This window comes from Terrapene carolina, unplaced genomic scaffold, assembly GCF_002925995.2.
Source record: "Terrapene carolina triunguis isolate 2854851 unplaced genomic scaffold, T_m_triunguis-2.0 Scaffold258, whole genome shotgun sequence".
NCBI lineage: Eukaryota > Metazoa > Chordata > Testudines > Emydidae > Terrapene > Terrapene triunguis.
Window position 1 is genome coordinate 590,399 of NW_020664609.1, and position 13,121 is coordinate 603,519.

Here is a 13,121-nt window from a genome sequence, read left to right on the forward strand (position 1 = left end):
ATTAAGATTTCAGCAACTAGCCTAGAAAGCATAGGCCTTAGGCTTTGTCTACACTGGACTTTCGTCAGTAAAACTTTTGATGTTCAGGGATGTGGGGGGAAAAAACACCCACCCTGAGCGACAAAAGTTTTACCAACAAAAAGTGCTGGTGTGAACAGTGCTTTGTGGGCAGGAGACTGCTCCTAACACCACTCATTGGGGGAGGGGGGGGTTGTTGGCGGGAGAGCTCTCCTGCTGACAAAGAGGAGCTACACAGCACACCTTTTAGTGGCACAGCTATGTCACTAAAAGGTGCGTAGTGTAGACATGGCCCTAGTATGGCTAGATTCCTGCAGTAGTGATAAAACAGCTTAATTACATGCACAGTATGGATTTTTAAACAGAGGTCAACATTTACAAGGACTCAAAGATCACTAGTGTTTAAAAGAGAAATATCCCTGGAGGTAAACAGATGACATTTGAGATTCCCTGCACTAGAGAGCCAATCAATAACAGTTCTGTTTTGTCTGTTGGTAGGAAAATATGAAGCCATCTGTGATTGAATATCACATGAACAATTATGAAAACCAACAAGCTGTTTCCACAGCATCATCAGATCTGTTTGTGTGGGTTTTTTTAATATATGTAAGTGTGATACAGCAAACCCTTACAGGGATAAGCATTGTCTGTCTGATTCCATAAACTGCAAGGCATGGGGGAACTGGGCCAAGAGTTAATTTTAAAAGCTCTTTTGAGCAGAGAGGACTGCAGTGTGGGGAAAGGGCAAGAACAAGACTTGTGCTGAGGTAGAGCAGCACAGATCCAGCGCTTATTGACAATAAGTATCTGATTTTCCCCCACCATGTAAAACCATCCTCATCTGGTAACAAACCTAACTTGCATAGGTGTAAGTGACTACACCAGGTGAATTTCAGTTGCTTCACACAAGTGTAAATTATTGCATGAGATGCAAAGTAAACGGTCTGTGTGTGGTTTTTTTTTCCCCTCCCCCCACCCCCCTAGTCATTCATATAACTCTTGTTAGATCTGGTGCTAAGCACAGGGGGGTGGAAAGTACAAAACCAAATAAACTCACAACAAGTCCAAGATAAAAACCTTAACTCCAATGTGGTCCTAGTTCCAAGAGGATGGAACTAGAGTGAAAAGCGTAAATGGGAAGATAGAGTAGCAGGCCAATGTCGCTTGAAAAGAGAAGTCTCAGACATTGCAAATGTCACCTCCTTTCGACAGTGACACAAACTACCCAGTCATGGCCCCACCCGTTTAATTTTGAAAGCTGGCATTAACCTGTTTTCTGCTCTCCATTATCACTGAGCTAGCACTCAACTGTTTTACTCTGGCACTCTGTCCAGCTGGCTTTTCAGTCTCTGGAGTATGGCGCCTTTGAAGATGTTATGTTTTTTGCCCTTCAAAATTGTCATTGTCATTGCGGTTTTTTTTCCCCCATTGGTATAAACAACTCAGAACAGTTGCCTTCACAAGGTTGTTCTTTCTTTTGGGAGCTTGAGCATATAAGGATGGCAGGACATTCTCCTATTATCTACTCTGACAAAACCTTGCTTCCCTGTCCCCTTCCAAGCTAAAAGATACTTAACTGATCAACAGGATTTTTCAGCCTGAAGACCCAGCAACCTGGGGAAAGATTCTAGCAGCCCTAAGAGAGTGAAGGTGCTAGTTTGCTCCTAACCACTTCCCAGAGCTATACTTGCATTTGGGCAAATTTCTTTAAGCAAAATGAAATTATAAATGAGATGTGAAATCTGGATTTGTCACCTTGATGGGGCAGGGGCTGTATTTATGTGTATGTACAGTACCTAGTACTACTGGGGTCTCTGGGCACTGCCCCAGTATGAATAATTAAGAGTGACGATTGATAAATGAGCACTGAGTCTGCCCCACCCCTTCCCCAACTGGTGGGGAGGGTTAGACAGGCTACTACTGTGGTCACAGTTGGCTACTAATGCCCTATACCAGAGATTCTCAGCCCCGTGCTGACCTCACAGCCCCAGCGTTGTGACCCTCTTTAAACACAGTGATACCCTTTGGAAGGGTTGGGGTCATGCTCCACTGGTGCAGAACTTCTGCAGTATAAATTACAGGCCCACAAAAACCATCCCTTCAGAACAGAGGTTGTGACACAAGGTTGGTTGACATCTGGTTCTGGTCCCTCCCTGGTGGTATGCTACTGTAACCATGTGGAGTGCAGTGGAGCCATGGGGATCAGATTAGAACTGTGCCCCATGTGGGATTTTTGTGTTGGCGGGGGGACAGATACTGGAGGCCAGGCTTGTGCAGAGAGTGTGAATGATGGCATTGGCAGGGTCTACAAATCAGACCCTGGACTAAAGCTGGATCAGAAATGAGTTTGTGCACAGCTGTGCCTTGGACACAGCTCCGCTGCAGGGAACTCTTTGGTGTGTAACAGCAGACTGGGGCCCTTCCTGCAGCAAGGCTACTGGGCATGTGTCTTCTCATGCTGCATGCATGGCAAGGGCAGTCTTGTGAGTCCCTGGGAATGTTGCCCTTTGAGTGCATGTACCCACACTCACATAGAGCCCCATCCTATGCCACTGACCTCAGTGGGAGCAGGTCAGCGTTGGCTTGTCATGGTGCTGCAACCCACAAAATGGAATAATCCAAGACCGATTCTGTACTGGGGATTGCCCTGATAACTGCCACTAGTGTAGTGTCACTAGTGCAAGGAGACCAGGAGAGGACCAATGATCTCTGCCCCTGCAGGGTGGGGATGGGACAGCAATCAACCAGTGTAAATGGCAACTTCCCTGTGTGCACTGGGGGCTTGCAATGGCCTGAGCCCAGTGTGGGTAGCAGGATGGCGCTTCTGTTTACTTGAATTATAGAAATGCTGACAAGGGGCTGGATTTTACCAGCCCGGTGGTTATGTAGCTTCAGTGTGGGGAGGAGGTATGCTGTGACAGACAGGAAGAAACAAGAGGGTCTCTCCTCAGCTGGGATGAGGGAGTGCTGGGTGATGGGAACGCACACGTCACTGAGAAGAGAAGTGTATTGATGACACAGTGCTCACCCCACACCTTGATTGCAGGATTTCAAGTGAGATGCTGTGTCTGCTGATCACAAGGGCCACCCGGGGGCTGGGGAAAAGCTAGCCCTGGGCAGGGACTTTGGGAGCCAAGGGCCCAATCCTGGGAAGTGCTGAGCTGCTGTAATGCTCTTGTCTGTCACTGGTTTTCCTGGAGCTGATGATGCCTCCTTGGGAGCCCAGAGGAGGGGCAAAGCATAGCCCCTTGTGGGGTCAGTAGCTCAGAATGGCTCCTTAAGGTGACGTGCCATGTTCCTCAGGTAGTCTAGCAGTCCTAGGCGACCCCTCCCTGTCCCTGTGCACTGGTAGCATTGCCCCGAGAGCCAGGTACAATGAGATGGAGACTAGAAATAACTGATGCCATCCCCTGCAGCAGTTTCCTTGCAGCAGTGACATCTAGTGGCAAATGTAGAGCTGCTTTGCAGCGGCTCTGCCATGTCTGCATTCTGTCAGCCCTTGATCTGTAGGTTGGCAGGGAATGCAGGCTGCCTTCTGCGGACAGATTTGTCTAATGAAATCACTTTTCCAGGGTGACCCTTCATGCCTGTCTCTTTAATTGCAGGAGGTTACGAGAGGTTTTATTCAGAGTACCCAGAATTCTGTGCAAAAACAAAATCCCTGAGCAGCATTTCTCCACCAACCAGCATGGAGCCAATCGAACTGGGGTGCAGCTCCTGTGGGACCCCCCTGCATGATCAGGTAGCTTCCCTGTCCTTCAGCCCTGCTCCGAGCACTATGCACACTGACCTTGGTACAGTGTTTAAAGGGTTTTCCCACATGCCGTGAAATTTATACCACCCTGAGCGGGGCGGGGGTCTCTACAAAAGAGCCCAAACCACCATCTCCTGGCTCATCACTTGTGAGCCTCATCGCATGACCTCACATGTACAGTGCATGTGAGGTCATGCTGTGCGCAGGACACCATTTTGCTCTTCCAAAGGGTGTCCCCCATGCTGTTTGGGCTCCTGGGAGGAAACAATCCATTCCAACACGGTTGAGCAGGTAACCCATTTGGGAAGGCCTGCTGTAATGGGTGCCGCTCTGGAGACTAGTCTGTCATGGCTGTGTGCAGTCTGCTCTGTTACATGTGCCTGAACCAAGAGTGACTCTGGCTTCAGTGGAGATGCTTGGGATTCACACCAGAGCTGGAGGGTTTTATTTGCCCACTGGGTGCCAAAGCCTACATTTCCAGAAGCTGAGTGATTTTGCATGTCTGTTCTTAGTGGCCTGACATGAGACCCTGGGAACCAGGCCCCTTCAAAGGGCCCCGAGTAGGCCACTCAAACAGATGATCCCCAAATCCTGCGTCACTCTTGAAGATGCAGGCCCTGCTGGCTTTTGCTGGTAGCTGCTCCCAGCCTCCTTCCCCTTCTGCCCGTGATGTTCTGCCCTGGCCTTCCAGTGATGTTCCCCTCTAACTGTGACCTTTGTGTTGCTCTCTCCGGAAACAGGGAGGTCCAGTCGAAATCCTTCCCTTCCTCTACCTTGGCAGTGCATATCACGCAGCCCGGAGGGACATGCTGGACACACTGGGCATCACAGCCCTCTTGAACGTCTCGTCGGACTGTCCCAATCACTTCGAAGGACACTATCAGTACAAGTGCATCCCAGTGGAGGATAACCACAAGGCCGACATCAGCTCCTGGTTCATGGAAGCAATAGAGTATATAGGTAGGTGTGCTCTGCTGGCTAAGCCAGGAAGCTGTGTGGTGGTTGTGGAGGAAGACAGATACTGGGGTAGGGGGAGGGCTGGCTTATTCTCTCGCCCCAGGGGCTTCCCCTCTGGGCCAGGAGAAGTGTACATTTGCCCAGGGCCCCGTGCCCTATCTAGAACCTTCCTGTGGCCCAATAGTGGGGCAGGCCCCACTGTCTGTTGAACACTGGTTTGGAAAGGCTCCCCTAAAGCACCCACTCACTTTGGGTGCCTGCTGTGGGCCAGTTCTGGGGCCTGCTTTCCAGAGGGATGAGTGCCTGCTGCCCCAGTGGAAGGCACGGGTGCCATGGGTGCTCAGACCTCTGACAGCAGTGCCTAATGGCAAGCAGCTGTCTGGAGCTTGTGACCCTGCTCCCCCATCGCCATCAGGGCTGTGGCTGCTGTTCCCTACAGATGCCCTATTCCTGTGGCCTGGTCTGTTGACAACTCCTGTCTATGGTGCCAGTGGCCCCTTGTCAGCACGGGGTGCTCTTGACCTGTCCATGTGAGCAGGATGAGCTATTCACACCTCCCTCCCTTCTGCCCCCCAGACTTGGTGAAGGACTGCCATGGCCGGGTACTGGTGCACTGCCAGGCTGGCATCTCCCGCTCTGCCACCATCTGCTTGGCCTACCTGATGATGAAGAAGCGCGTGAAGCTAGAGGAGGCCTTTGAGTTTGTCAAACAGCGCAGGAGCATCATCTCCCCCAACTTCAGTTTCATGGGTCAGCTGCTGCAGTTTGAGTCCCAAGTACTGGCAACCTCCTGTGCTGCCGAGGCTGCCAGCCCCTCGGGGACGCTGAGAGAACGGGGCAAGGCCTCCTCCACACCAACCTCCCAGTTTGTGTTCAGCTTCCCAGTCTCCGTGGGCATGCACACGACCCCCAGCAGCATCCCCTACCTGCACAGCCCCATCACCACCTCACCCAGCTGTTAGCGCCTGGCACTAACTAAGGCACTGGGGCAGTGCCTCCAGCACGAGGGATGCTGACCTCACAGCTGCTGCCAGCCATGAGACTGCAATAACTGCCTGGCATCGCTAGCCAGCCCCGCCACTCTCACCTTGACACCGAGCAATAACGGTTGGTCTGCCACTGGCTTCAAGCTGCCTATAGGGGTCCTTGTTTTCATAGAGAAACTTCTTACCTCATTTTTATTTATTTAGTTAGTTTTTATTTTTATTTTTTTGCTTTTAAAGCAGTAAGGCTTGAAGTTGTGAATTCCACAAATCCTGACAATGTGTCTGACCAGTTTCGTTTTGGGGGAGAAAATTACAATTTCCCAAAGTGCCTGGTTTTGATTTTTTTCCCCTTAATATTTCTTTAATAAAATCCCCCAAAACAAACACCCAGCAGAAATATTTTTAACCTGGGCAGGAGACTTCTGGTTTTTAAAACATGGACTTGCTAAAAACAAAGTTTGAGACCATGAGATTTATTGCAGTGCTTTCCTCTGAGTATTGAAATGCAACACTTGTGCTGTCAGTGATTCTATAACCTATTTATGTTTTAACTATGAGCACAACAGCATGCAGGTCTCAAAGCAGCTAGAGAACAAATCCTCTTATCACAGGCCTGCAAGGACAAGTGTGGGGATACTGCACCATTCTCCTGTGTCGGGGGGACAGGGATTAACAGGTGCATTTCCAGGCTGGACACAAGTGAGTTCAAATCACTCAGTCACTGCACCATGGACTCTTCCATCCAAGGAACAATCTCTGTGCATAGTGGTAGCTCATACGGGTAGTATCCTGTCTCCTTCCTAGCCCTGCTTGTATCTTGCATCAGAAAAGGGGTGGTTTCTTTACTTGGGCATGGCCAATGCTTTTACACATGCTCTGCACTCATCACACTCCTCTGGAACATTGTGTCCATCTTGGCATGAGCTGATGGGGACTCTGTGCTGAGGCTCCTGGATGCTTTCTTGGGATCCAGCCTCTGAGGATAGAAGGTAACAGTGCCATGCTGGGAGCTTGGGACCATGGCATGCTATGGTGATCAGTAATTCATAAGCATCAGTGACAGTAGGGTGCTGCTCTGGCTGCCTCAGAAATGTTATTCCCCAAATCAGAATAGCCTTTTTCTCCACTAGAGTAGTGTTCTTTCTCCATTAGGGAAGAATCTTGGCACCTCTGGCAGGGTCACTGTCCTGTCTGTGGATGCAGGAGGCCTTTCCCACTCTGAATGTACAGTGCAGTTGGGTGTGGATGGTGTCATTTAAAGCCATGAGTCTGCAATACCCTGCTCCAACCCCAGACTCATGGGCAGGAATGAATCCAGCTATACTAAGACTCTATCCTGCCTGAGACTGCATTTGCTGGTAAAATGGTTACTAGCTTTTTGTCCCCTTGTCAATGTCCCTAGTGTCACTCTAGCTGCATGCAGATCCTGGTCCCCTTGGCACAAGCCCCATTTATTTTACTGAGATCTGGGGCTAACAAGGTATGTCTACACTGCCCAAAAAAACCCCGGGAACCCTGCAGCAGCGAATCTCAGAGCTCGGGTCAGCTGAATTGGGCTTGGGCTGGGAGGTATGAACAGCCGTGTAGACCTTCTAGCTTGGGCTGGAGCCTGGGCTCTGAAACCTGGGAGCTCTGAGCCTCACTGCCACAAGTCTGGGTTTTATTTCTGTTGGGTGGTGTAGAGACAACCATGGGGTCCATGGCAGCAAGCCCAATTTTCCAGCGCAGCAGATTGAAATAAAAAACAAAGCAGCAGCAGCTAATGGAGCTATTTCCTCTTCTGTGTCTGGGATGTTGGACCATTCTGGCCACTTGGGGACACACTTTTCACTGCTGACAGCTCTTCCCTTGCCTTTCTGGCAGTGTTGATTTCTCCATGGGATTTGTCCCTTAGTTCTGTTTGAAACTCTCCCCAGAGCAGTTGCACAGCTGAGAACCATCAGTTCCCCAGATGTAAATACTGCTGGACAAGCTGACTGTTCTGCCCTGGGGTGGGCTGCTTGTGGCAGAAGGAAGCAATAGTGTTTGCCAAAATGGTATCTGAATAATGCCCCCATCAACCCTTTCTGAGCAGAGGTTTCTCTTCTCCTTCAGCCCCCCTTACACACCAGCTTGGCCCCTGACTCAGCCTGGGTTGGAATGTGCTAAAATTACCCATTAAAGGAATAAACTCTGTGCCCTACCAGGGGAAGTAGAACATTCATCCTTGCATTAAAAACCAGTCTGTTAAACGAAGATAGTTTGGCTCAAATGTTCAACATAGGCAGCTAAGCTGCACCTCTGAGCGTCAATCAACATTGGGTACTTGCACATGCCAGCTGCTTGGCACATGCAAAAGTAAAATGTCTTGCAGTCATAGTTTTGGGTTTTGGAAAATGTCCCTTTGTATGTGCCACACCAAAATGGTAACTCCTCCCCAAGCCAAGGCCTCAGTGATCTGATCAGTTAAGACAGAGCACTCTCACTAGCCTGCAGTTAGCATTGAGCAAAATTGCATTTCACATAATTCTGCTGTTAATGCAAATGCACCATGTAGTCTGTAACCTCTTCCCTGGGAGCAGGGTTCAAAACTGCCATCACCTACCCCCCCCTTTTTTTTTCTAGTGTATTGTTCAGTGTTTGTAGGGGGGGGGGGAATCTATACCTGTATCTATTTAAATACACTGTTTACCAAGAGCAAGAAACCATTCAAACCTAGCTGGACCTGTTGTGTCACTGGATCTCTGTCATCTTTGCAGTTTCTTCCATGTGGAGTGTGGTGGAGGTGAGCACCTTGCCCTCAGCACCTGTGGGGCAGCCAGCTAACACTGGAGCTCAGGGGTGAATGGCTGACAGTGCTGTGTGCAGTGAGCGCTTAATGTGGATTCCCTAGTCCAGGCCACTGTAGCAGGGCAGGGAGTGTAGAGAGAAGTGGAGCTTGGTGCCAGTGCCATGGTGGGGGAGGGGGGGAACAGGTGTTAATCCCTTGGCATCACAGCAGGTATTGACTTTCAGGGACAGTTCTACCTGGCAGGGGAGGCTTCCCGTCACCAGGCCTTTCCTGCTCCCAGGGGCATCTTCACTGAGCATGGGCCCAAAACAAGGAGGACCTCAGGTTAACACTTTATCCACAAGATGGCAGCTCCAGCTGGTGGTGCTGGATGGTGCCCTACCCTCTGCCCATTTGGGTATAGGTGGCCTGGCCTCAATGCTCCCCTGGTCCCACAGTCTCACTGCTGTCTGGGCACACATATGAGGGTGCGTTATTTGCTTTAGCACCGGCTCCTCAAATGGCCGCTGATCTTTTGTCCTGCACTTTAAGTAACAAAATACCGTGGCCCACCATAGGAGAGCATCCTTGCTTTTGATGTTTGCCCAGTATCTGGCCAGCTGGCTGCCCTCTCTGACCAAGGTGGCCACAGATGCTTCTCCAAGGGTACAGCAAGGAGGCAGCTTTGGATAAAATCCAGAGAGCAATGCAATAATTTCTGGGCCCAGCCCCCTCACTCACAGTGGTCCTGTTGCTACAGATGTCTGTAGGTGTGTCAGATGTACATATGTATGGTTTTTTTAGAAAGTTGACATGTTTGTTTTTATTTATTGCCTGAGAGATCATTTGGAAAAAAATAAATACGTTTTCAACAGCGCTGTCTGTTTCCTACTCCTCTTACACAGTGCTTTCCAGCAGCAGATTTCAAAGCACTTTGCAACAGAGGTCAGTATCATCCCTGTTTTACAGATGGGAAACTGAGGCAGAGCCAGGTGAAGGTCAGTGGCAGAGCCAAGTCTCCTGAATCCAGTCTTCTATCCATGAGGACCAGGATTCCAATATGTGGATGAGCCAATGGTGTACAAAAGAGGGGTATTGTTATGTACAATTACAAAGGTCATAGAGGAGTTTTTAAACTAAGGGTCTAAGGGAAAGCCGACACGTGCAGAGGAGTGAATGGTTTGTGTAGAGACATCCCTTAGAGGAGGATTTATTAAAAGGGAACTCTACCAACTTTTTCCTATCCTCTTTACTAAGATAAAGACAGGTAACCAAAAAAGAGTCCATTTAAATATAACATGAAGATAAGCAATTCACTATTGACATGCTCTACAAATGCTAGCAGTCTAAATATTAAGATAGAGCTTGGCATTAAATAAGCCTATTGCTATAATAGACATTGCTGAAACCTAGTGCAATGAGGGAAATCCATGAGACATGGTAATAGCAGTACAAAATATGTTGGAATGACAGTAGGGAGTGCTAGTAGAGGAGTGCTACTATATGGGAAAGAAAGCATAGAGTTAAAGGACACATGAATTTCTACAGATAGACAGCCCATGCTTGAACAATAAGAGTACAGCAGAGCAATAGGAATATATTACGGACCACCTGACCAGACTGGTGATTGTGAAATGCTCAAAAAAATTAGAGAGGTTACAAAACAGAAAAATAATAATACTTGGGGATTTCCCCTATTGAGTAGGAACATGTCACCTCAAGACGGGATACAGAGGAAAAAAGGTCTAGACCCCATTAATGACTGCTTCTTGGAGCAGCTGGTCCTGGAACCCACAGGGGAAGAGGTTATTCTTGATTTGCTCCTAAGTGGAGCACAGGATCTGGTCTGAGAGATGAATATAGCTGAACAACTTGGTAATAGCGACCATAATGTAATTAAATGTGACATTGTATAGGGTAACATATAAAACAAACCTACTACAGTAGCATTTAACTTCAAAAAGAGGAACTGCACAAGTCAGTAAAATGCAAATTAAAAGGAATAGATACAAGGGTGAAATGCCTGCAAACTGAATGGAGCCTATTTAAAACCACCACACTAGAGGCTCAAACTAAATGTATACTGCAAATAAGAGGGCCGAAAAAATGCCACACTGGCTAAACAGAGTACAACAGGCAGTTTGGGGCAAAAAGGCATCCTGTAAAAAACTGGAAGTCAAATCCCACTGAGGAAAATAGAAAGAAGCATAAACTCTGGCAAGTCAAGTGTTAAAGTATAACTAGGCAGGCCAGGAAAGAATGTGAACAGCAATTTGCTAAGGACAACAAATAATTATTTGCAGCAGGCTTCACTGTAGAAGCGATGGGGTGGGGAGGGGGAATCACCACCTGAGTCGTTTTTAGTTCCAGGTCTGAGGAACTGGCTCAACTAGAGGTGCCAGTAGAAGTAGTTTTGGAACAAATTGCCAAACTAAACAGTAGTACGTCACCAGGCCCAGAGGGGATTCACTCAAGAGTTTTGAAGGAACTCATCTATGAAATTGCAGAATAACTGTGGCATGTAACCTATCACTTAAACCACATGTACCAGATGACTGGCAGCTAGCCAATCAAATGCTGAGTTTTAAAAAAGGGCTCCAGAGGCAATCCTGGCAGTTAGAGACTGGTAAGTCTAACTTCAGTACCAGGTAAATTGGGAGACATTATATTAAAGAACAAAACCATCACCTACATAAATGAACACACTATGCTGAAGCAGCATCAACACTGTTTTTGTAAAGGGAAAATCATGCCTCACTAATCTACTAGACGACTTTGAGGGAGTCAGTAAGCACATGGACAAAGATGAGCCGGGTGATCTTGTGTATTTGGATTTTCAGAAAGCCTTTGATGAGGGCTCTCACCAAAGGCACTTAAGCAAAGTAAGCTGTCATGGGATAAGAGGGAAGGTCTGTCATGGCTCAGTAACTTGTTAGATGCTAGGAAACAAAGGGTATAAATAAATGGTCAGTGTTCACAATGGAGAGAGATAAATAAAGGTGTTCCCCCTCACCCCCTGGAGCTGTACTGGGACCTGTGCTGTTCAACATATTTGTAAATGGACTGGGAAAAGGTGTAAAGTGGCAAAATTTATAGCCGATAGACAATTACTCAAGATAGTTAAGTCCAAAACTGAGCTCTCACGCAAGTGGGTGACTGGGCAACAAAAAATGGCAGCTGAACTTAAGCGCTGCTAAGTGCAAAATAATGCATGCTGGAAAAACTAATCCCAACTATCCAGAGTGCTTGGAGTCAGCGGGGAGCATTTCCTGAACACATCCACTGGTGAGCAGCAGGCAAACCCGCTAACGGAAAGTTAGGCCCCATTAGGAAAGAGCGAGTGACTAAAACCAGACACGAGTGTGCTGCCACGATATAAAACCATGGTACGCCCACACCTTGACTACTACCTGCCGGCCTGGTCACACTGTTAGACCCAGAAAAGGCACAACGCCGTCTGATACCAGTGCTTAGGGCATGGCACAGCTGCCGTAGGCAGAGCAATTAAAAAGACTGGGAATAGTCAGCTTAGCAAAGCGAGGACAAGTTCATGTGGTAAGTGACGAGGTAACGAACCCGTCCCTAGTCACTTTCGCCACACCAGTCATGGGGTCACAGAGCTCAGTTATACCCACTCCCATCCCTCTCGGTGCGTGCTGCAGGCACATTAGCCAGACTGGAGGTGTCCCCAGGCTGCGCTGCTCCCTCCCCCCCCCCCCCCCCCCCCCCCCCCCAGCCCGGCCATGAAGCTCTTAGCAGCATGTCTGCATTGCCGCTCTCTTTCAGGCAGACTGGTTGGGCCTGAGGCACCATTCTCGTGGGTTTTACACCAGGCTAACACACGGCTGGTACTGGAGCTACACCAGAGCCAGTGCAATCCGGGGTGAGCTCTGCAGAGGCCTCTTGCTCCAGTGTGGGGGGCAGAGTGCTGAGGAGAACAGCGCAGAGGGAGGAACATGCAAAAATCACAAGCCCAAATGAGACTGGGAGCAATCAAACCCTATTGCAAGGCCTCCAAATTAACCCCTTTCGTGCAGGGACCCTGGGCCATTGCTGGGGGGGCGCTGGCTGGTGGGAGCTGGCAGGAGCAGTAACCCTGGGCCCGCACTGGGAGCAGGAGGGTCGGGCTGGAGAAGCCTTCATTTTTGCCTGAGGCCAAAGTGGTTTTCTTGCCTTGAGGCGCCTGTGATCTGGCTCCCGTTGTACCAGGAGGGACAGGCCTGGCCCTGATAAAGGTTCACCAGTCAAGCCCTGGCTGCCGCACCGACACCCAGGGCTTCAAGCCAGTCCTAGACATCCCAGCTTCCCCAGGAACAGCCCCGGTCTGGGGGCGGCCAGGAATGGCTGGGGTGGGGTGCTCGCAGGCGGAGGAACCCTGGGGCAGCAAGGGACTGTTTCTAATGGGGGCGCCAGCCCCCTGGTAAATGCTACAGTGCATTTCCAGCACACTGCAGCCACTGATGAATACAGCCTGGCATTAGCCCTTGGACATGGGTGGGGAAACTGAGGCACAAAGCAGCTGTCCAAAACCCGGGGGGGGAGGATGCTCACCTCCAATGCCACCTCACAGACAGAAATCTGCCCCAACAAGGGCAGCTGAAGCTTAATGCGGCAGAGAGGACACCCCTGGTGGCACAGAACCTGTGTCACTGCAGGG

The 13,121-nt window shown here is 49.3% G+C and overlaps 1 protein-coding gene across 2 annotated transcripts; it reads left to right on the top strand.

The window, feature by feature from the left end:
* Positions 1 to 585: 585 nt before the first annotated feature.
* On the top strand, positions 586 to 8,657 carry DUSP4 (dual specificity phosphatase 4). Of its 2 annotated transcripts, XM_024219840.3 has the most exons (4): positions 586 to 624; positions 3,624 to 3,760; positions 4,513 to 4,732; positions 5,306 to 8,657. In XM_024219840.3, exons 2-4 carry the CDS (start codon positions 3,707 to 3,709, stop codon positions 5,689 to 5,691), a joined length of 660 nt encoding a protein of 219 aa, XP_024075608.1. In that variant the 5' UTR covers positions 586 to 624; positions 3,624 to 3,706; the 3' UTR covers positions 5,692 to 8,657. The 2 variants fall into 2 exon arrangements, with proteins under 2 accessions (XP_024075608.1, XP_024075607.1); XM_024219839.3 differs by lacking the exon at positions 586 to 624 and having other exon boundaries at positions 3,573 to 3,760.
* Positions 8,658 to 13,121: the final 4,464 nt, after the last annotated feature.

Bases quoted from the DNA above. Each gene is read 5' to 3' on its own strand.
- DUSP4 (XM_024219839.3), top strand. From the start codon at position 3,602: ATGCCTGTCTCTTTAATTGCAGGAGGTTACGAGAGGTTTTATTCAGAG. The intron at 3,761-4,512 runs GTAGCTTCCCTG...CTCCGGAAACAG, and splicing joins GGACCCCCCTGCATGATCAG to GGAGGTCCAGTCGAAATCCT. The intron at 4,733-5,305 runs GTAGGTGTGCTC...TCTGCCCCCCAG, and splicing joins GGAAGCAATAGAGTATATAG to ACTTGGTGAAGGACTGCCAT.